Genomic DNA, 24199 nt, shown 5'->3' on the forward strand with positions numbered 1-24199 from the left:
ACTACTACTACTACAATTGACTGTTAAAAATAGTGCCCTGTCATTAATGTGTTTAAAAAAAAGAGCCCTAAAGACATGTGAAGAAAAACCTGCTCGTCTTGTTGCAGGGAAACATTCAACTAATAATACTGCCTTTGTTATTCCTAAACAACCTTTCCCTTTTTTACATAATAGAAACTTATATATATATATATATATATATATATATATATATATATATATATATATATATAAAGAATATGTAATTAAAAAAAAATACCTATATATATATATATATATATATATATATATATATATATATATATATATATATATATATATATATATACTACCAAACCTGATTTTTTTTTTAAGATGGCGCAATTTTAAATTTATAGCATTTCTTTTCATATTATTATTATTATTATTATTATTATAAAGAGCTGGTTCACTTCCTGTTACTGTCTCCTGACCAAAACTGACTACTGCTGAAGGTTTTTGGGATGAAGACAATATCATCAAAGACAATTAATTTTTTTCTTGTATTTTAGGCATAGACATAATATAGAAAATGTGTAACAATATGCAGTTTCACCTGGGTCTAGTAAAACGATAAATACAGCGGTTGTATAACGTGGATCTTGTATTTAGCAATGCTAATATAACCGAGTCAAAAAACCGCACATTGTGGAAAACAGCTGCAGGATTAAGTGCCACGGTTTGGGTTCTTAAAATAGGCCACACTAGGCATAAAATAATAAAGCATCAATCGGCATCGCCAGTTTAGCGGTAGTCTTGTCCAAGGTTATTGCAGGCTGGAGTCTGTGCAACCAGCCACATGTGTAGTAATTAATGAATAAATAAACCAATAATTACCACAGTCTATTCACACAGTACCAGTTTCTCGTTTTAAATGGCAACTTCACTGAGCTACAGTGTTATTGCTAAAGGTAATGAAAGAAAGATATCATGCCAGGTACTAGACATTTGTAAAAGGCAGCGTTTTTGTTGTCAAGACAACCAAGCAACAGTAGGAATCAGAAGTTAATTCCTTTTTCAATCTGAAAGAAGGGACTATAAATTAAATTTAGTGCCAAATCCTTCTGTAGAAGGTTTGGATATACCTTTTTTTCAGATTGGAAGGTATTGAGACAGTGTGTTGTTCTGTTTGTACTGGCTGATCTGATCCTAGGTTTTCAGAAATTCTCTACATGCGGCTCCCAGTCTCTGACAATGCACCAAATTCAGAATGTGATATTGAAAGAACAATGGACAGTTCTTATACAGAACCCTATGTAAAAAAGAAAATAGAAGCTTGTGTTACAAAACATTTGAACCATTCGTGGCAGCGAACAATTCCTGCCTCACAACAATATCACAATGAACCATAAGAAACTGTAGGACATTGTAATGAACTGTATTATGAATGCTCAGAGAATGGGGTATATTAATGGTATAGAATCATATACATTTCACAATTAATTTGTTTAAATAAATACAATGCCTTGTTAATTAGATGTAGCATGAACATATATGATTATATTTCAACACAACAGCTTAATATATGTATTAAAAAAATACATGATCATTAAATGTTGATTATTTGTCAAGTTGCAATTAAAGAACTGTAAATATCTTAAAATTAAATCATAAAATCATAGATTTAATCACAATCATAGATTAACAATTGCAATATCAGTTCGTGAATGTTCATTTACAACTATAGATCATTATGCTTAAGATAAACTATTATGGACATTTCTTAGTTTTTCAGTTTTTTCTGGACGGTCATGAAAGTGTTTGATTGCTCCTTCTTACAATGCAATATTGAAACGGTTATCAGAAGACAGTGGCTCCCATATTCACTATTATGCTATTCCCCTTGCACTTCTCATTATAAGGCAGAACACATACTGTATAGTGTGGTTTCTTTACTTTCGACTACAGGGCTATAATGAGAGAGCACTGTATATAGCTTGACTCTGGAGGTGCAAGATATGCATATATTAGGGAGCAAGGTTATAGGCTTATTTCACACTGAAAATCTGGAACAAATATATATGTATGAGGACCAGATCAGAAGAGTGAGCATGATCAGCTATAGACAATCACTCAAAGAAGTGTTTTTATATTGGTCCTTTTTGCAATGGGATTATTCTGGCTATGGGGGTACAATAATAATAATAATAATAATAATAATAATAATAATAATAATAATAATAATAATAGGTTAAGAGTCATTAAAAATAATAATAATAATATTAAAGAACCTGCAATAATAGTGTGCATGGTTAGCACTAGCTAATATAATTTATACACCCAGGTAAGTGTTGTTATATATGTATTCTTTCTGCAGTGGTTTGTTGAATCAATATATTCTGGTTCTCTGTTGTTGCTCCTGCTTCTGTATTGTGCTCTCGCAAGTGTGGCCAAGGAACTTGAAGGGAATTTCCCTTAGCTGCAGACATGCTTATGAATAACAACAAGATTAGAGGAGGGGAGAGAGACAGAGAGAGAGACCTCAATTCACCAACGTCATCTGTTGCCAAGCGCATTCCACCACATGTGGGAAATGTGTCTACACACCTTTATTCAACACCAAAATCACAACATTGTTTTTTTTTTTTTCAGGTCTATGAATGATTCTAAATACTGAATCAATTAAAGAAGGAAGCTTTGTGAAATTCCAGGGTTGGTCTATTTTTATTCTTCAAACCGTGCCTGTGTTTACCATGATTTGGATCAATTAAATTTACCCTTCTTTATTTAAGGAGGTTGTTACCCTGCAGGCCTGTGTTGAATATTTCAGTTATTTTTATAGAGATTCCTGCAATATGTTATCAGTGTAACAAAAACCCCATTTGAAAAGGTAATCCCCCCCCCCCCATTGTAATTGTTTTCTTGCTGTAACAGAATATGTCATTTATAACTGCAATTAAAAGGGGAAGCCGAATGTGTCCTACAGGTACTTGCTGTCTTATAAAGCAGTGGGCACAGATAGCTACACTCTGAAATGATCTAGTACAGGGGTTCCCAAACCTTTTTACATTGAGGCCCACCTATTCAGCTGCATTATGCACTGCAGCCCACTATTAGTACTCCTTGGGAAAATTAAAAACATTTTATATGTTTAAAACTGTAACATTATAAATAAACCCTATCTAAACTGTCCTTTATTCATTGGAATACATCTTGTGAAAGATGGGAATCACATAAAATATGTGTTTCTTATTATTCCCAAATACCTGAACAGGAATTACTTTTGAGTAAAACCAGCACAACATGCATAAAAACATAACTCTTAAATCCTAATTTCTAAACACTGTGTAACTAAAACGTCCAGCCGTTACCTCTCACGCTGAACTGTTATACACAAAAAAGACGAATGTGCACAATACAGAAGGAAACGAGAGCCTTGCATAAGTAACTTTTTTCGCTATTACTCTGAACAACCAAATACAACTTGCAAAATCACATTCAGTTGGCTCCTTTCTACACAGAATACTATGTTTTAAATATTAATCACTGAGCAAAATGCATCTGAAAAATGCAGCTTGCCGTGGTCGTACAATTTTATCCTTATGTATGGTTTCCATGGCTACCTCAGTAAGTTGACCAATCACAGCAGTTGTTACGCCTGCATTAATTTCAATGTAAATGTCTCAGAGCCAATAAAAGATGGCCCAGGCACTCGGGCATAGAGAATGGACTGATTAAACCAGCCGGAGAACTCTACTGGGGTTAATTATTCTGTTCAAGGTACTTATTTTTCATGACAAAATACGACTTACTTTACTTTGATCTTAGCACAGAAGTGGCTGCCTTTTAAAAATGTAAGCAGCAATGGTATTTACACCTACCACTATTTAGAAGACCATTATTACAGGGACAGTATGATAATATTAAATCAAATTACAATATACAATTTTCAGCAATAGGGGATACATAATGGATACATACAAAATTAGGATTTACTATAATAAATAATAATAATGTATATAAATGCTGTATTTTTTAGATGACAAAAATAAATGTAAGCACTACAGTAGCTAAACATAAGATTTGTGTGTCTAAAGTACATATAAATAAGTCATCCATTATGGAAAATGAAACAAAAAAAATTTGAACAGTCTCCTTATGATTGTGAACAGGTCTGCTCTGGTTGTAATTAATTCCTGGAACTGTGCAGCTTGATGCAGCTGGCAGTCTCTCAGTGGGAGCTCAAAGTGCTATCATATGATCTAGTCCCATGACAATAGACTCCCCACTGCAAGTTTTTATGTGCACGTTAGTTTAACCACTTGAAACTTGTACCAAGCCAACCTACACAACATTTTTTCGAAAGCACAAAATATTGATTTGCTTAACTAGTATGATATGATGGATGCTATGTGATCATGTACATTAAGATAATCTAATTTTAATGGTCCGGTAGGATTTATTTATTTTATTTTAAAAGTGTTACTTTTTAACTTTTTTAAAATTGAACTTTATTGCTTAAACTTCAGCTGAAGATACTAGCTGACCGTCTGTAACACAACTCAGCTGGCTAGAGTTTTGTCTTGTGTCTTTTACATCTCAAAAGCTAGACAAGGATTTATAATACGATTTTGTTTTGGAACACCCACATGCAGAGGATAAAAGAATGAAGGTGACCTACTTTTTCTTATCCAGTTTTAAATAAACTATGCTGGGCATTTGTTATGATATGCTATTCTATTGATATGCTATTGTGACCTACTTTTTCATGTTGTCATGTGAGCAATAGTAAAAAGCAATTCATAAATAACAAAACAGATCTTACTTTTAGCCTTCATTGATATGGAAAACAATAAACTAAACTGCTGCCAAATAATATCTAATTGTTTTCAGCTGGGAGAAAAGAAATAAAAAGGAACTTGACCTTAAAATCTTAAATGTAGGCCTAAAAAAATATATTGATATATGAAATTTGTTTGGGGTCAGAAAAAAAAAAATGTTAAGGAGCTCAAGCAACATCTGGTCCTTTTCACTTAAAGGAATTTGAAAACGTAAATGAACACAAAATAAAATAAATTCACAAGGCGTGAGCTGGGTATGTAAGGATAGGGCAGAGGAAGCAGAAGAGCAGTTAGTAGGACAGAGTGCCGCTGAAGGAACGGACATAGGACAGAGGAGCGGGAAAAGCCCAGACTTAGTAGCGGGCCAATGGCCCGGGCTGGAAATTAGGATAGAAAGGTGGTTGCTGACTGAGGGTGGCGTAGCCATCGCATCCCAGGGGCGAAGCCCAGCTACCAAAAAACATATACGAGGGTTAAATACTCGAAGAGCCAACCCTCGGGAGAGGAAATTGCTCCTGGGGCTTCTGTAAAGGGGCGCTCGTTAAACCCTGTGATTGGCCGAGACTCTGCGCTGCCTGAAGTAGAGAAAGCATGCAGGTTAGTATGGGACTCGAGACTGGAAGCATAAAGCGGCCACGTCCCGAAGAGAGGAATGGATAGAACAGAGCCTCACTGGGTTAGGTAAGATAAGCGCATGAGCTGCGACAGGATAGAGTGTGGCCGAGGGTCCACTCTGACTCACGGTAGTGAGAACCCCCCCTATTAGAAGGAAGGTAGGCGGATGCCTGAACCTGAGATCGGGGAAGTGAGACTTACTTGCCCCCCAAAGGATGGACCCCTGGCTCTCCACGAAACAATGACAAAAAATACATGCCAACGCATAACATATACAAAAGATAAGAAGGAGAAACAGAGGTGGTTAGGAATTATTAGTAGGTGTGACTGTGTATACCTGCCGCTCAGTGGAGAGGAAAAAAACGCTTGAGGCTGATTAGGGGAAAACCTCTGGTGGCCCCGGTGGACAGGAAGCCCCCATTCCAGGCATACTAGCAATTTTAGAATGGGCTGCAACTATATCAGAATCCACCGCAGAAGAGGACCAGCTCCCCATATTCTTGATCAGGCTGTTATTGATTCTGGCCCTCGCGGTGGAGGTGGCTGCACCTATATGCAATTGTGGCAAAGTGGTTGCTGATTATGAACAGGTGCAGAGGTGATGCAGCGCCGGAATAAACAGACAGAGATTTGTAATCTGGTTTGGAAAGATTTATTTTGTTTTATAGTCCGGGTCTGGTGACCAAATAATAAGCTCCGGTAATACACAGCAATATGTAAAACCCGGAGTACAGAAAACAGGGATTGCAGCCCTAAATAACAAAGACACGTTATCTGCCCCACAATAATACTTGCCACAATCACCCATCCTGGTGCGTGCAATAGTGCTCGTGGTGGGTGATAACAATTTATTATAGTTCGTGACAGTTTTAGTGCAATGGTGATCTGGTTTGGTGCTGGCCCAAGGCGACAGCTCCAGATTCGTGTTAGCCGTCTGGTGGTTCAAAAACACAGACAGTTACTAACAAATTACAAACAAAACACTATTTTATTTATTTTAACACACAACTCTCGGTGTCTCTCACGGTCCTTCCAGTCTCTCAATAAAAAACAAGCAAAGGAAAAGATTTACGATTCTCTGGCCCCTTTATGCTATCACGCATGACCCCTTAGTAAACAATTTCAGCTGTCTCTATGGCTTGCAGCTGCTATCTCGTTTACCTTCCGGGTCAATACGTTCCTGCAACGGAGTCTCGCCTTCTTCCAGGCTGACCAACTTCCCGACCCAGGAAATGAACTGTCAGGCCAGCCCGTCCAAAGATTTCCCTTTTCGCTACTTAGCGCCCTCACAGTAATGAATGGGGGTGTAGAGTCAAGGGGGGAGGCCTGCTCAGGAGATGAGGGTGAGAACCAGTGAGGTTGAGAACCAGTGAGGAGTGATGACAGAGTGAGAGGAATCAATGAACAGAGGTTCCGGGGGGGGGCAGGGTTTCCTGCTGGGGAGATACCTTGCAGTTGAAAAGAAAGGGAGATAGGGGACTCGATACTTGATGGCTGAATAGGCGTCTGAAATAGAAGAAAGGTCACAGAAACTAATACCTGCCATGGGGAACCTAGAAATTGTAAGTCGCCCTGGATAAGGGCGTCTGCTAAGAAATAAATAATGAGAAATGATACGATAGTGATATTGGATCCCGGAAATGTAAGATTTATTTTGATTGAAGGAATAGGATGAATCTGATTCTGGGCGCAGAAAGCTGAAGACGCTGACCAGGCTGTAGAATATGAAGCTCTTGAAGAAGGTGCGAGGGCTGCAGACATGTAATGCGGAGCAGATTGAAGGAGGTTACTGAAAGTAGGATTCAGTCGAATAGCAGCTGGTGAAACTAAGGAGTCTGGAAGGGGGGTTAGAGAAGCAGGCGGGACCAGCTGACAGAACTTAGATACTAAAAGTAGAGACAGGAGGAGTGCTGGAACTGAGAGCTGAGGGGGCAGCTGGAGTTGAATGAATATAAGAATCGACTGCTGAGGAAGCTCAGCGTCCTTTGCACCCCATTCGGGAAACAAGGGTAGAGAGATGAGATGCCGACCATCCTATGTGTTAGTTAATACAGGATCGATCAGCAGTTTGCTACTATCATGTCTGCTTGGAATGGAAAAGGTGAACTCACATTCAGAGATTTGGGTTTCACAACTCCAGTCATTCTCCTAATAGTGGAACTCAACTCATAATCAAGATATATTTCCAGTCTCGTACCACATGTCTCACCATGTATTAATGAGCAGACATATGACTAGATTGCTGAGGAAGTCAAGCGCCCCGTATTTTTTTCATTATTATTTATTGATTTTTTGATTAGATAGAGATTAGCGTTAGCCTTGACTGTGGAAATGGCTGCCACGATCCGAGTATTGGAGGAAAACTGGAGTGTTGGATGCTCTGGAGGAGGGCAGTTGCAGATTTAAACAGTAAACTAAAGCAACTTTTGCATGCTGCAATAGTGAGCAGATCTGAAGAGAGAGACAAAATTTGCTGTAGTGAGGATCTGTAATAGTGAACAGGGGACTGCCATCGGTAGTGTGCGGTGGCCTGCTATAGAGAGCAGAGATCTGCTGAACGTGGTGGATATTGGTCTTTGAGAGTTAAGGTGGTTCCCTTTCAATTCGAAGACCACCACCAATGACATTACGTATGAGATATGCCTGCCCATTGGGTAAGTATCGCTCTCTATACCAGAGCTGCCGATAGGCCCCTTCCTAGGATGATGCACTCGGTCCCGCCCACCGAGGGAATAAAACTGTCATCCCGAGGAAGCCATTTCTCTTTTTCCTTCTCAAGACGGTACGGTAAGACCTCTGTGTTGAGCTGGGCGTATTGATAGAAAAGAGCTCCTCGAGTCGATTGTATTTCCCTTGCATTTGTGCTGAAAGTTGTCCGCTTTCCTGGAATCAACGACTTCTGTCGCTTGCGTGGTAGGCCACTCTTTGTTATCTGTCTGTCGTGTGCATGCGGCTGCCTGTGCAGTCACCCGCGAGTGGTTGTCTATTTCTTTGTGCAGTGCACACGGTGCTTGGCCACTGCCACAGAACTAGTGCAAGAGCGCATAGTGCCACGGTACTCAATATGCATGGTGCACACGGTGCTTGGTGCCACTGCTACACTAGTGCACGGGCATATGGTGCTGCACGGTACGCGGTGCACAAGATGCCCATGGTACTCGGTGTGCATGGTGTTTGGTACGCACGGTGTACAAGGTGCACGGTGTGCACGGTGTTCGGTACCCTCTGTTACAGCGCTAGTGGTAAGCCCACGGCATTCGCATTCAGTGCTTGAGCGCAGTGCAAGCGGTGTTCAGTGCACAGCCCATGCACAACACCATGCCCATATCAGGCAAGTCAGGGTTCCACCCCTGCACAGCCTGCAATAAAAAAATCCCGCAAGAGGATAAACATACCCTCTGTGCACGGTGCTTGGGCGTCCAACATGCCACCTTGGCCCTCGAGAGGGACGTGGCCTGCAGCATCTGTGCAGCTTTTCAGCCCCAGGTGAAGGAAGCTAGGTTGGAGGGGGCCACGAAGGCGAGCTCTGCATCCTCTATGACTGGACCGTCAACAGCTCTTGGAGCCCCAGAGCCCCTCCTCCATGACATGTCCCAGGACCCCCTGCTGGACAGCCCCGATGTGCAGGCCTCCTGTAGTCGCTCCCCATCTCCGCAGACGAGAAGGATGAAGCGTTCCAGGCAGGCGAGGGACATTATGATGGACCTCAAAGCCCAGATGGCCCAGGTCCTGGAGCTCTTGGCCAAACAGGCACCTGCGACCCCGGTCGCTGTCCAGGCTCCGTTGCAGCCCCAACTGCCATACCCCCCTCCCCCTGGGGAGTTCAAGGTGGATGGGAAGAGGCGTCCCACCTAGCGCAAGAGGACACACTTTCTATAGCGGCCTCTTGGGAGGGGGCCTCATTCTCCTCTGACATGCAAGTAGGCGAACCCCCTGCTGAGGAAGAACCTGGCTTCGAGGTAGCCTCGGAAGCCAGTGCTTCCCCGTTGTCTAGCTCAGTTTCGGCACTTATGGGACACGCTGCAACCTTCCTGCAGATCCCCTGGACGCCAGCGGCAGAACCACGCTGGTCCATTTTCCGGACACAGGCGATGGCTCCTCTCCCTCAAAAGTTCCCGGCCTTCCCAGATTTCATGGAGTACGTACACTCCTCCTGGGATCGTCCGGACTCAGGTCCTAGCGTGCTAAATCAGGCCGCAATGCTTGCCTCTCTAGAAGGCGCAGAAAAGCTTGGCCTAGCGGGTTTCCCCCCGGGAGACTCCATCATCACGGCCCTGGTCAAGGCCCTACCGGTGAGTGGGTTGGCTAGAGACCCGGCATGCCCGAACCCTCAATGCAGGGTGACGGAAATGCATCTCAAGCAGAGGCGCAGACAACTCGCCTGTCAAACACAACGAGTGTGCTCATGGCTTATATGGACGGTGTGTTGCGCTAGGCCCCTCTCCCTGAGTCTCCTGTCCAGCACGCTGCTGCAGATCTCCGGTCTCCAAGCGCAAGCTCTTGGCCAGAGCCTGGCTAGCTTGATTGTGGCTCGTAGATAGATGTGGCTGTCACAAGCCAGAGATCCTGATGCGGATAAGGTCGCGCTGCTAGACACGCCTATATCCCTAGGACACACCTTTGGGCCAGCCGTGGAGGAGATCTTACAGAGTTCCACCGGGAACGTGAAGCGCCCTGGCAGGTGGCCCGTATTGCTCCCTCCCTGCGCTTCCACGTGGGGCAGGTTGAACCGCTGGCGAGCTCCTCAGATGCGGACTGTCACCAGAACAGTTCCAGTCCTTACGGCTCCGCTGGGTGACCTAAGGCATCGCCTACAGGGCACAGCAGCAAACAATCTGGCCCACCCGGCAGGCAGAGGAAACACAGGACGTGGCCAGCCCACACACCAGCATCATAGGAGGCGTTTCCAGGGCCAGCGTCCTAAACAGCCACCCCAAACTGCCCTGCTGCAGCCTCAGCAGCCCGAGCAAGGCCCCTGAAGGCTTGGCGTGCTTGCACCTCAGACTCTTGGGTGCTGGCCACCGTGCAAAACGGTTACACGTTTCAGTTCCGCTTGGGACCTCCTCCCTTTCGATGTATCATGACCACTTTGTGACAGACCCTCTCCAGGCCTCGGTACTTCAAAAGGAAGAGGCCGCCTTGCTCCCCACTACCCACGGAGAGGGGTACTACTCGAGGTATTTTCTGGCACCCAAAAAAATGCCGGCTTTCGCCCCATCCTAGACCTGAGGCTCCTCAATGGGTTTTTAAAAGAAAGGACGTTCCAGATGCTGACGCACCATCACATTCTCCAGTCCGTCTGGCCGGGCGACCGGTCCACCACCATGGACTTACGGAACGCGTACTTTCACGTTCCCATTCGTCCAGACCACAGGAAGTATCTCTGCTTCTCTTTGCAAGGAAGCATTTACAAGCTTGCTGTGCTGCCATTCAGCCTCTCCCTAGCTTCTCGTACGTTTTCAAAGTGCGTGGACGCTATCCTGGCCCCCTGCGACTGCAGGGGATCAGAGTAATAAATCTTGATGACTTGTTGATCTGTTCCTAGTTGCAAGAGGGAGCAGTGGCCCACACGGCGGTCGTGACAGAGCATCTGACGAGGCTGGGCCTCACCATCAACGATGCAAAGAGTCAGCTTACATCGGTGCAGTGCACGATGTACTTGGGGCTCCGGCTAGACTCCATTACAATGCACGCATACCTGTCAGACGACAGAGTTGCAGCTATCCAGGGTTGCCTCTCCCTGTTTCAACAGGGATCGCAGGTCACCCTCCTATTGTGCCAGAAACTACTGGGTCTGATGGCCACAGCCATATCGGCCATTCAGCTGGGTCTGCTTCGCATGCGCCCACTACAGGCATGGCTCAATGCGTTCCACCTCAACACCAAAAGTGACAGAGACCGTCGGCTGACTGTGTCTCATGTGTGCTCGGTAGCCCTACTCTGGTGGAGGATGACCTCTCACCTGTGCGAAGGTGTACGAATGGGAGTAGTGTTAAACCGCCAAGTGGTGACGTCTTGGGTTGGGGGGCAGTCTGGGAAGGCAGAGGAGTATGTGGATCCTGGCCAGATCGCTGGACATCCCTGCACATAAACATGCTGGAGTTGCAAGCTCTCCACCACTTCCTCCCAGTGCTGAGCGGTACACATGACATATGACAGTGGTATGTCAACCACCAGGGTGGCCTATGGTCCCCGGGGTTGCATTGCATGGCCTTCAGGCTATTGACATGGGCTCAGAGGAACTTGCTGTCCCTATGGGCGACGCACATTACCATAGCGGTGAACTGGGCAGCGGACCTCCTCTCCAGGAAGGGTCCGCATCCATCAGAGTGGCGACTCCACCCTCAGATAGTGGAGTGCATTTGGGAACAGTTAGAGAAGGTGCAGGTCGATCTCTTCGCCTCGGCAGAGACGACGCATTGCCCCCTGTTGTACTCCCTCCACCGCTTAGGCGGTCCACTCAGCGTAGACGCCCTAGCGCACAAATGGCCCAAAGCATTTTTGTACGCTTTCCTGCCTATACCGCTGCTCCCGGCCTTTCTCGAAAAGGTCTGGTTAGAGGAAGCGTCAGTTCTCCTGGGATCTCCTCAGTGAGACGAAAGGCTCTCTTTGGCACCGGGAACCAGGCAGGTTCCACCTATGGGTCTGGCCCCTAAAAGGGACCGCTGATTAGCTCTAGGGCTATCAAATGCGGTTGTGGGTAGGTTGCAAAGCGCTAGGGCGCACTCCACTAGGTCCTTGTACACCTATAAGTGGAGGTATTTCCAAGCTTGGTGTCTGGCTAGAAGCCATGACCCCATATATTGCCCTATGCCAGTCATCTTACAGTTTCTGCAAGAACTGCTTGATGCTGGTAGATCACCTTCCACTTTGAAGGTGTATTTAGCGGCTATCTCTGCTTCCCATGCCCTCATAGATTCAGTGTCTCTGGGTGCGCATTTCTTGGCTACCCGATTTCTTAAAGGCGCTTGGCGATTACGCCCTCCCAGGAGGACTGTTCTCCCCAAATGGAGCCTTAATATTTGTACTGGAGGCTCTCACGAAGGCCCCGTTTGAGCCCATACACTCCATAGAGTTGAAGTACCTGTCGTAGTGCCTTCCTCGTGGCTATCACCTCCGATAAGCAGGTCAGTGAGCTGCAGGAGCTGTCAGTGCACAGCACCTGCATGTGTATTTGGGAGGATGGCAGCAGAGTGTCTCTGTGCACCAACCCTGCTTTCCTCCCCAAGGTGATCACAACCTTCCACATTAATCAGTTTGTGGAACTGGAGTCCTTCCATCCACCACCGTTTGCTTCAATGGAGGATGAGAGATTGAATTTCCTCAGCAAAGTGCAGGCATTGAGATGCTATGTGCATAGGACAAGAGCTCTGTGTCAATCTCACCAGTCTTCGTCTGTCATGGGACACGGACCCTAGGACAGCCCCTCTCTAAGCAGCGTCTGTCGCACTGGATTGTGAACACAGTCTTGACTGCATATAATGGTGCTGGCTTGCCCCCACCTGGTAGGGTAGCGGCACACTCCACTAGAGGGTTGGCTACATCTTGGGCCCTTTTCAAAGGTGCCTCGATGTCCAATATTTGCACTGCGGCTAGCGGAGCAATGCCACATACTTTCTCCAGGTTCTACCGTTTTAATGTGGTAGACCCTGCCTTGCCTTCTGTAGGCACAGTGGTGTGCGTCCGTCATATGCTGCCGTTCCTTCTCCCTTGCGACAGCTTTGGTATACGTTATCCCATACCTAATGAAGTGGTGGTCGTCTTCGAATTGAAAGGGAATGTTAGGTTACTTACCGTAACCCTGGTTCCCTGAAAGAGAAGACCACCACCACCCGTGAGGTCACTTCAGTTGCCCTCACGGGTTCGATGGAAAAAGAGGAGGATCTTCCTGTGAGTGATGGTTTTATTCCCTCTGTGGGCGGGACCGAGTGCGTCATCCTAGGAAGGGGCCTTCGGCAGCTCTGGTATAGAGAGCTCAGCAATACCTACCCGAAGGGCAGGAATATCCCATACATAATGTAGTGTTGGTTGTCTTCTCTTTCAGTGAACCAGGGTTACGGTAAGTAACCTAACGTTTTGAAACTTTAGAAACAAATATTATAGCAAATGTGTATTTTCATTGTAAACCATCTCAATACATAGGTTAAAGAGTTCTCAGGTTGCCATTTTGAGGAAGTTTTGCTTCCCATCTCATTTCACCTCAGCCACGTCTTCAGTGTCAGGATTGCTAAGCATGTCAGTCAATAAGCAGATTATTGGTATTGGTAATTAGGAAAGAGAGCGCAGAGACAATTGTACTCCCCTGGATCACTACAGTTCAAGAGCTGTAGTATTTATATCGGCCACTGTTTAGATCAATGAAACAGACCCTATCATGTGTTAAATGGAAATACACGTTTACTGCAACACCTTCACTTGAGACTTACATAACAAATGGAAGTGTGCAAACAGTGAATAATTATTATTGTGCAAGTGACAAACACTTAAAATAAATATATAGAATAACTTAAAGACAGTATTGTATATTGAAAACAAAGGAGACACTGTCAGTTATTTGTTTACATATTTGTTTTGCTTCCCTGAGCTACAGCAGACCTTCCCGGTGACATTCAAATCAATACCTCATTCAAATCCCTGGTGATGCAGGTAGTAAGCAGAGAACGCCTGTTCATCACTAGTGTCAAGAAGGCTTCATGCAACCAGCGTTAAAGCTTGTGTACCAGCAGCTGGAACTACCGTTTTGGGACGGGCTAAATACGGAAGAATTTGTAAACTGTATATTGTGTGTCAGGACTGTTATTTACTATCTTTATGAACTTTAAAGAGATTTTTGGGCCAGTGCGCATTTTGTATCGATCCGTGGAGAATTATTACATTACACTAAATTATTCATGATTTTTAATACTGTTCACTGTATTGTGAAATGCAAATACAGTCAGTTGGTAGCCTACGGGACGGGTCGCTGAGTAATAACTATTTGTTATTGTAATTTCCCCTGAAAATAAACTGATTATATGTAACCTTTTCACATGGGATTCCTTATCCATTGTACATTCTGGGCGTCTTGGTTATACTTACTAGTCATACAGCTGATTTCATGAGTCATGTGATGTGATAATCTAAACAATGGAACAAATTATCCTCTCCCTGTGCTGGTAAGCCTGTCACTTTTGTTGATCGGCTGAAGTAAGCCAAGCGCTCGCAGCAAATGCAAACAAAACTGTGACAGACGTCCTCAGGAACCAATACTATCACCCACCTACAGATCTCGCTGAAAACATTGTGGAAATGGTCCAATCACGGTGAAGCTGTGGGGCTGTACTTCCAGATCTCAAAACGATTGAATTGCCTCTGACGTCACCAGCACCAGAAAAGACCAAAGGGACTGAAAGAGGAGAGAGAGGTAGAGAGTGATAAAAAAAAAAAAAAAAAAATCTGGAGGAGCTGAGTAGTTTATTCTTTAAAGGACAAATGTAGGTCGTAGACGTCTGTGGTTATCCGTTTTCTTTCTTTTTTAACATTGAAGTTTCTCTAGAAGTTTGTAGCAGCAACCGCCTCGAAACACACTCCAGCGCCCGACAGAGATAAAAAAGAACAGAAGAAAAGATGGTGTCGTGGATTATCTCTAGAACAATAGTGTAAGTTATTGAACAGTTTCTGACAGTATGAATGGTAGTTTGTTGAGCCTGGGTGAAATAAGTTACGTAACCCAGCCCAGGCGAGGTAACTTATTCTCGAAAAAATAATGGCTTCGGTTAAGTAGCTGACACCTAACCAGGCAGAGGTATGAATTAAACTTCGTGAAGCTTCATAGGCCTAGCTTAGTTTATGGCCATATGATTGAATCCTCGTCTATTAAAAATAAAATAAAATAAAATAAAATATTTAGAACAAATCACCGTTTTTATTGACAACAAATTAAAGTAATCAGTTGTTGACTTGAGGCTTTGAAATTAAATCATACATTTACCTGTACTCTGTGATATCCACATTTGTATACGCTTTGTTTTTGTTTGCTCCTGACGATTTAAATACGTAATTATTGTTTATTTCCCCTTCGGCTTTGCTTTTTAAAAAATATGTAGTCGTCAGCAAATCTGAACAAAACCATAACAAACCGCAGATGTTTATCATGCATGGGTTTTTAAGTCCTCCCACATGACACGTGAATGTAGTTCTGAAGATGTGAGCCTAGTAGTTCGTAGATCAAATTAAAATAGATTGGGTTGCACAGATCAAAATGTCAGTTTGGACAGACGTCCTTGTTTTAGTAGATATTTAATCATCGAGTTGAATTTAGCAAGTGTGTCTGTCTTAGGTTGAGGATAAGCGTTTTTAAAGCCCTGAGACTTACAATTAAACTGTGATTTTATAGACAGTACACCTGCTTCAGTAAGATCTTAAGATTAACTCCAAACTGGAAATGATACAGATGGTCACAGCAAGAATGTACAGTATGTGTTTATCGTGGAAGGCGCCAGCTCTTTGGTGAAATACTGTACAACTCAGATTTCAGAATTGATCATGTTATTTGCGAGGTGTTGTGTTTTTCTTGTCTCTGAAATGAGATGCTTGCAGAACGACATCTCTTTGCCATTTGTTTCTATATAAAATCCTAAAGGAGATCAGGGGCCCAATGGCTAGAGCTTATCTGCCATACATGACTGGGATAGAATTTAGCACATCTATTACACGTTCTCTCAAAGGTTCCTGAGCATGACACTGAACATAATTAGGGTGTGCTTAAAGTAGTCATCAGCTTTCACAATCGCTTAAATCAATAAAGGTGTTTGTTCTTGTTATGATAATCAGAAAAAACGAAATGTGGAAACATACTGATGTTTATTGAGAGTTTGAATTGCTCCCATAGTGTATGCAAACACACACAATTTGCTTGTGTCTGATGCTTTTTGGATCGACATTTTAGTGGGTCTGAACTATACTTAAATAAATGTTCGTATTTGTTCATCTAACAGAATGGCTATCAAAAAATATAATGTAAAGGTGACCAATGCATAAATTATGTATGAAATAAATAACAGTACATACAAAAGTGGCCTACTTTATTGGGTACCCAAGTTATTTAACCCCTCAAAGGTTTATTTTTTACTGTAATGTATTTATATTTTTGTTTTTGAAAGAATTTTCAAACATCTAGAACCCATGTTCCTCCCAGCACGAAATAAATACTAGATTTGTCATGATGGACCCAGGCTGACTAAAACAAAATGTATGATTTGAAGGTTACATTTTGAGAGAGCTTCTGGCTAATGTTTGAATTGTGGGGCCTCTTAAAGAAAGGAATAATGTGCCCTTCATTAAACATGCCCATGCCTGTGTAACAGGGCGGATGCTAGCTGTAATTGACACAGTTGTGCCATTCCTATTTCTAGAGATTAGACTGAAGTCTGTCTGGTTTTCAAGTGCTTACTATGGGAACTAAATGTTAACCTACCTTAACGGTGTGTCTAATTACTCCTGAGGGGTAAACTTTTTGTTGTGTACCACATCATACCCGGTGTTTTCGCTGTCCCTCGTCACTCTCATCAATTATGAATGTTTTTTGAAAGTGACGATGAAAAAAATCACTCCAGTCGTCACTAGTTACGACTGATTCTATTTGTATGTTAGTTTGTTATATATAATTTGAAATTATCAATGGAAAAGTCTAATTTCTTGGGGGGGGGGGGTTTATTACTGAAAAGAAATTAGTATTTTGTTAGAAAATAAATAAATGTATGACTACATTAGAAAGGAATGGAATGTTACTCTATACCATACACTTATATTTTTTAAGTAAGATTTTAGTTCCTGCCTGTAACAACTGTAATATACTGCACTTTACCTTAGTGCTGGGACAAATATCCGAATATTCAAACTTAATATTTTTTGACATGAATTCAGATACAAAAATCAGATGTTTGTATTCGCTACAAATGACAAAAATACCTTGCACTTATTTACCGTCTCATCAGAATTTGCGCGACAGTTTTAAAAAAATGACAAATGGAAAAAGAGCTCTATGTGATATGAGATCTATCTATCTATCTCTATCCATCTATCTATCTTTCTGATAGATAGATAGATAGATAGATAGATAGATAGATAGATAGATAAAAACACAGAATACACACAGCAGCTCTTGAGCCTCTATTTAAAAGTGATCTCTATGGAAAGCCATCTGGGACAAAAGTACGTTGTGCTGCTTTAGAGCGAGCCTGAATCTCATGGGACAAAAAAAAAAAAAAAGGCAAGCATGTCACTCAGAAATGCCTTGCTTAACAGTGCCCAATTTACTGAAATTGTTGTATAGTGATTTTCATATAGACTATATTTAAGGCTTCTGTTTTTTGGTTATTATTAATTGTGTTTTTCGGTGCTTATTTTTAGCTATTTGAGTTTTATTTAAATCGATTTTTTCGTGGCTTTCGTTTCTGATATACTGTATGAAATTAGTGTTTTCGGTTACTTTACAAAATGCTTGAGCGTTTTTTTTTTCTGACAAAATATGTACAGTAGTAACTCGACAGTACTTGCACACTTTCTTTCCTTTGCTGTCTTCCACAATGAAATCCCTGTGGTCACGGGCACATTCTTCTGGGGTTTTTGTGTAGGCATTTTTTTACATTTCGCCACAATTCTGTTGTAAATCCTCCGAATCTTAACTGTAATACAGCTTTAAATCCCGCTAACAAGCCTCCATCCTGATTGTAATCTAGTTTTAAATCGCGCAAGCAGAGTCTCCAATAGAAATGTAGGGATGTGCTGTCACTCAGTAGTTGGGGCGGGTTTAAAGTATTCAGAACGAATCAATGATAGCTACAGGTCAGGAAGGCGGGACATTGCCCAGCAGCACTGGGAAATGTATTTATTATTTTTTTTTAGTAGGTTTTATTTAAGGGGAAAAGGGTAAAGTCAACGTGAATTGATTAACAATTTCCATAGTTTATCCGATGTTTTCCAGTGTTTATTGGCTATCCATCGATTTAATTTTTTTTGTATCTGGTGTGTTTTATCGGTTAAATCCAAAAATCAGAAGACCTAACTATATTATATATATATATTTTGTTGTGACTTTTGTTATGTGGAATGTAATAAACAAGAACCAAAATGGTGATTTTTTCCCCCTTCACTTTACAACGCCATTTCCACGTTTTGTTTCATTTGAAGTGTTTAAAGTTCAATTTCAGTTTTCGTTTGCTTGTTCAGCTGCAAAAAGCACAAGTAAACCTCATGTTATTACTTTATGAAAACGTGTTGATGGCCGCTGTTTACTGTGAAGAAACGACAATAGCAAGGAATGAAAAAATAAATAAATAAATAAATAGAATGCGTTGTCAACTTTATGTACTATTTATTTCGAGAAACAAAACAACATTTAACTTGAACTGCTGTTTGGCATCCTTTGGTTTGTAGTTGATTCACTGGGGTAAAGTAAGTCCTACACAACTTCTTTATTCCTGGGATATATTTTTACTTTAACGTGTTTCGTATTGTATGGTCATGCTGTAAAATCAAGGCACACACACAGGGGCCATGGCCATGCCCCCTGCCCCTGCTGCTATGCTGTCTCTGCCTGTGTTCAGGGCAATATAATTGCTTTTATTACTTTTTTGAAAAACAAACTAATATTTAAATTGAGCGAATATCCGAACATGAAAATCCTGTGTTCGTCCCAGCACTACTATACATTTTATTTAGAGAAGAAGAATGAATATGATTTATTTGTATATGAAATGCACTTGGTAGGCTATAAGAATTATACTGGAATTGTTCCGTTTTAGTGCAGTGTTGTGTTTTATTGTCATATCATATTGCAAAACAATTGCAGAAGTTGAAAATAATGAAGCATAATACATTGATTTTTTTAACAGGATGTCGGTTTTTGTCTATTATTCAATATTTTATAGGTACTATTTTCTAGGAAATACACAATATTTTGATTCAAATGCTTTTTTTGACTCTGACATTGTAATAAGCAACCCTACACTGTATCATACGATACAGCAGACGTTTAGACGTCAGAGGATCAAATAATATTCAAATGTGGTTCTCTGTCACTTAACAAATACATTATTGCCTGATTATGTTGGCCAATCAAAGTCTGATTTATTGTGGCAATTGCTGGGTTGTGGTAACTAGTTTGATCAAAAACTAAATTGAAATACTTCCACGAAAATATAATATTTTTAATGGATGAGGAATGGGGAGAAAACAAATCAGTTTATGAATATTTAAAAGAAAACAAATGTTTCGAAGTATACAAAAAGCAAAAATAACAGAAGTGGGTCAGATGAGGCAGAGGATGTATAGCGCTGCAAATACTGCTGCATCAAGGTAGATGTTCGCGCTGACAATAAAAGAACATACAGAAAAATAAGTGACACATTAAACTAAAACAAAGTGAAGTGATTGTACAAACGTTAGCAAAGTTCCAGCTACATGCCAGGGACATCAAACTTAATCAGAAACCAGAACTGCTACGTATCATATTCCAAAGTGTGTATACTGAGATCCCCCCTCCATGATTTTTACCGGTTTCAATTAAAAACTATTTGTTACCAGTTTTATCCCTATTTTAATATATGCAAAATAAACTTCGAAAGATAAAAACCAAAAATGCGGAACACTAATTATGATGCATGAGTAGTTTTACACAAGTGTATATACAATATATCTGTATCTATCCATATTATAGTCATTTAAGGTACAGGTCAAATATGAAATACATTATTCGTATCTGCAGTATAGTTGGATAAGTTGCAGTATAAGTTGCACAATAGTCTGGTTGACGACCATTATTTTGATAGAACAAATATGTATATAAATGCTAGTAAGTTTTTTGTTTATTTGAAAAAATTGGAAAACCATTTAAAAAATAGATGTTTATTGTTTGTTACTTTTACAAGAATCTGGAATGTGAACACACAAGCTATCTTCTTGAAGATATTTTTGTGTTGCACACAAAAGTCCTGTATAAATTAACTTTTGGCAAGTGTATGCTGCATTGGCTTTGTGCCTATTTTTAAATTTCCTTTGGAAAATATTCAAATTAAAACCAAAGGAACAATTCTGGAGCTGACAAATAGACTAGTGATAGAAACCTTGCCTTTAAAAACAATCCCTGTTTATTGGGTGTGTACGCATGAATCTTCATGGGCACATACACAGTAAGTTCATAGCTGTCAAATATCTTTGTTACTGTAGTCTTGCTGGTTTCTTTGCTACTAAAGAACATATTTGTTTAAGCTGACACTCCTTCGACTGAGCAGGATGTGTATCTGTAAATATATTGTTTGTAATGTTCTATAGCTGTTGGATTAAAATAATTCCCAGCTTGTTTTACACTAAAGCAAGTTAAATGAATCTGGGGCCCTAGGTCTACTGTATACACTGACAGCAGATCCCATTATATTCTGCAGCCACAGTTTTTCAACTTTACTGGCTTTTAATGTAACCTTGTCTGGAAATCTGACCTGGTGTCTGGGAATTTAAGTGAGTGGGAAAATGGCTTCTTTTTCTGGCTGATCTGCCAGAAAGGGATTAAGAAACTTCAGACAAATGGTCTGAGAACAATTTCAATGTTTGTTTTATTCTAGTTATAAATTATATAGTCAATTTGCACTGTCTGCAGATAGTAAAAAGTTTTTGTTTTATAAATACAACATGGTAATATTGATTTATAAAAATGAAGTTGTAAACACACTACTTTTTGGTTCTCTGTTTGTATTTATTCTTCACTTTGGAAAGACCTTGCTATAGATGACAAGTTTATGCTGATTCTTTGTGTTATTGTGCAATGCGTGTGTATATGATAACAGTATGATATTAATGCTTTGTTTAATTGTTTTCTATATATTTGTTTGATGTGCAGTACGAAATAAAACGAACAGTAATTCTAAGTGAAATTGTCTATGTATACTGCAGCTAAGCCATGTGCAGTTAGACTGTAAAAATGGGGAGCCAATTCCAGGACCGCAATATATCCAAATCAGCAGTATAGCGAGGGGCGATTATAATTACAGCTGGGTGTAATAATAATAATAATAATAAATGTTTTTCAAATGTGTCCATTGGTTTATATCTACTTACTGTGGTTAATTACCAAATTCTAATAAGATTTAGTTTCAAGTTTTAAAACTGTGTTTAAATCTCCTCACATTGGACAATAAAGTGTTATATTTAAGCAGATGAATAGCATTGTTGGCTTTCCTGGGACCGAACAAATGCCTCCTCTTAGAATGTCACTGTATCTTAACAGGAAACCCTAAGCTGAACGAAAACAAAGTCAAGGCCTGTCTGAATCTTTTATTGTTTCAGCTGCTCGGAGTGAAAGTGAGGCCCCAGTTAACCAAATTGTTTAAAGAGAGATCACTAGGAACTATATCGTCCATGTTTTTGACAGAATATTCTTACCTCTTGCTTACTGTAGGCAGAGTCAGTTGTGCAGTAGATGTTTTGTTTTTTGTTGACTGATTGGATTCTGTTATTGAATTCCAAGATGAGAAGTATGTGTTTTAGTATGCCTTTAAATTTAGATACTGTATAACAAGGTTTTATAACTGTTTTATAAGACAATCCTGTCTTTTTTTTTTGTGTTTTTTTTTTTTTACAGTTAATCATTGAAGATGCACTATATCTTCCTTTAAACTGTTAGTACATGTAAAAGTTCATCTTATACCCCTTTCACACAGACGAGTTATAACGGCTTAGAACCGGCACTGATGCTGCATTTTGGTCTGTGTGAATTGCCTATACTGTAACAGATCCGTCATATTTTATGCTGCCTCTGAACCACCTTGCGAGGTGGTTCAGAGACAGCACTGAACCGTCTAAACTGCCTTTGTGAAATTCTGTGCCAACAACACTGAAACGCTATAGTGGCGTGGATTGAAAGTCAACATCCCACATGATTGTACAGTATACCAAACGTGCTTTTGTCGTTGGTGTTACATGCTTTCATTTTTTTCAACTGCAATGGCTGATCAAGAACGAGGTAGTAATTGGAGTCTGAGGAATTGTTAACTTTATGGGCTGAATAGGAGGTGAATTCACTAATAGAAGGGACAGTGCGTGATGCTATAATTTATGGGCAAATACCTTTGGCTGTGTGAAAGGGTTATGGTATTATACCGCCATAGATTGCGCAATTACATGCTGTGTGAATGGATGTTTTAAATAATTTTTTTAACGTCTCAGAAACGGCTTAGTAGCAGCATTTGTGTGTGAAAGGGGCGATAGTCAGTTTGTTTTTCTCTTTTCCTGCTTCTCAGCCTCTTGATCCATATGTAATTGATCTTGCAGCACAAATGTAATAAGCCCAGATGTTTTTTTTTTTGTTTTGAGAAGTCAGCTGTTTTCTGTTAACTCTTTAGATTAAGTTCAATTTAACATACAGTACCAGTAAAGTGTCTTAGATGAACAACTGGAGAGAGAGTAATTGTCTCCTTTAATGGATCTGTTAACAGGTTTAGGGTGAAAACCCCTCCCATCCTTTTTCAAAAGAGAGCTTCCAGCTTCCTTCTAAAACCATGTTCATTTCTGCCACACACTTGCTGTACCTGAAACATTTTTCTCCTGAAGAAAAAGAAAATCCTTGTCTGAGGATATTGCTCCTTGAAAGTCATCAGCTGTTGATTGGTAACCAACCTATTGTCTTAGGAACAAAAATATTTAGCACTTACTCGGCCAATTGTGCTCTTCCCCCTGGGAACTCCCATCCATGGTCGGCAGTGGAGTAGCCTGGACCTGAGCCGGTATCCTCCAGGCTACAGGGCGCATCCTGCACCCCACACGGAGCGCTTTACTGGATGCGCCACTCGGGAGCCCCATGTATTATAATTTATTGACATGATTAATAATACCAGTCCCTTTCACCCTCAGTTTGATTTTGGTGATCATAATCAGCTTAATGTAAGAGACCACAACCACAAACAAAGTAAGCGGAAAAAATTTAGGTTAAAATCCCCCCCCCCCCCCCCCCCCAGGTTTTCAGACAGATCTGTGCCCCTGGTTCACATTATTATTATTGTCGGGGACCAATTGTTGTGCACCCATTTCTTACCTGAACATCAAGTCGATCCTACAACACTTCACTTTAGACAGCTCTTATTCCTTCTTTCTTTTTAAACATTTTTGAGTTGGCACGGGGCTCCCAGATGGAAAAAAATCACACGGTGACACTGCTAGTGAACATGTATGATTGAACATTCCTGGAAGCATGGTCATCTTGAGCTCAATCTAACAGCTTCCCTCCCTCTGTTTGCCAGTCATTAACCAATGATACAGTATGTCTTTCTCATGGCTTAGTGCTGGGTGCACAGTAAAAAGAATGGCAACAATAATACATTATGATAATTAGTCATTTTCTCACAGGAGGAGATTATACAGAATTAAACTGAATTGTGACAGCTGATGCTGAGCAAGTTTGTGAATGGGTTGTAGATCAGATGTGCTGGTGCTGAGGGACACCGGCGACAATGATGGGCGGACTTACAGAACAGGTTTGTTTTTTTTTCTTTTTAAAAACAAGCAAGTATTTTACAGTCATTTTGCTGCAGTGCAATAGAGTACCGTGAATATGCACGTCTAGGTTTTTAATAAAGGTAACGATCTTATAGCGGCTCTCCTGCATGTAACACTAAAAAATCAATAGAATCTAAAAAAAAAAAAAAAAAATAGGCCCAATGGGAATTTGGTCTTTTTAAAAGCATTTGTATTGTTATTTTTTATCTTGGTAATTGTCTCTCTCTGTATTTGTGCTGCACTATTGAGACGTACCAGTG

General features: G+C 41.1%; 1 protein-coding gene across 2 annotated transcripts in view; it reads left to right on the forward strand.

Moving 5' to 3' along the window:
* The first annotated feature begins 14724 nt into the window (after positions 1 to 14724).
* Positions 14725 to 24199, forward strand: part of LOC117414475 (receptor expression-enhancing protein 3-like) — a 38550-nt gene continuing 29075 nt past the window's right edge. The window contains exon 1 of one of the 2 annotated variants that reach the window (XM_059026501.1): positions 14725 to 15052. Coding sequence is in view for 1 of the 2 variants with exons in the window: in XM_059026500.1 (XP_058882483.1) it covers positions 15021 to 15052 (32 nt within the window). In the remaining variant the exon portion in view is untranslated. The remainder of the gene's footprint in view (positions 15053 to 24199) is intronic. The other variant, XM_059026500.1, reaches the window with a different exon arrangement.

The sequence above is a fragment of the Acipenser ruthenus genome, chromosome 7 (assembly GCF_902713425.1).
Source record: "Acipenser ruthenus chromosome 7, fAciRut3.2 maternal haplotype, whole genome shotgun sequence".
In the NCBI taxonomy this organism is placed as follows: Eukaryota; Metazoa; Chordata; class Actinopteri; order Acipenseriformes; family Acipenseridae; genus Acipenser; species Acipenser ruthenus.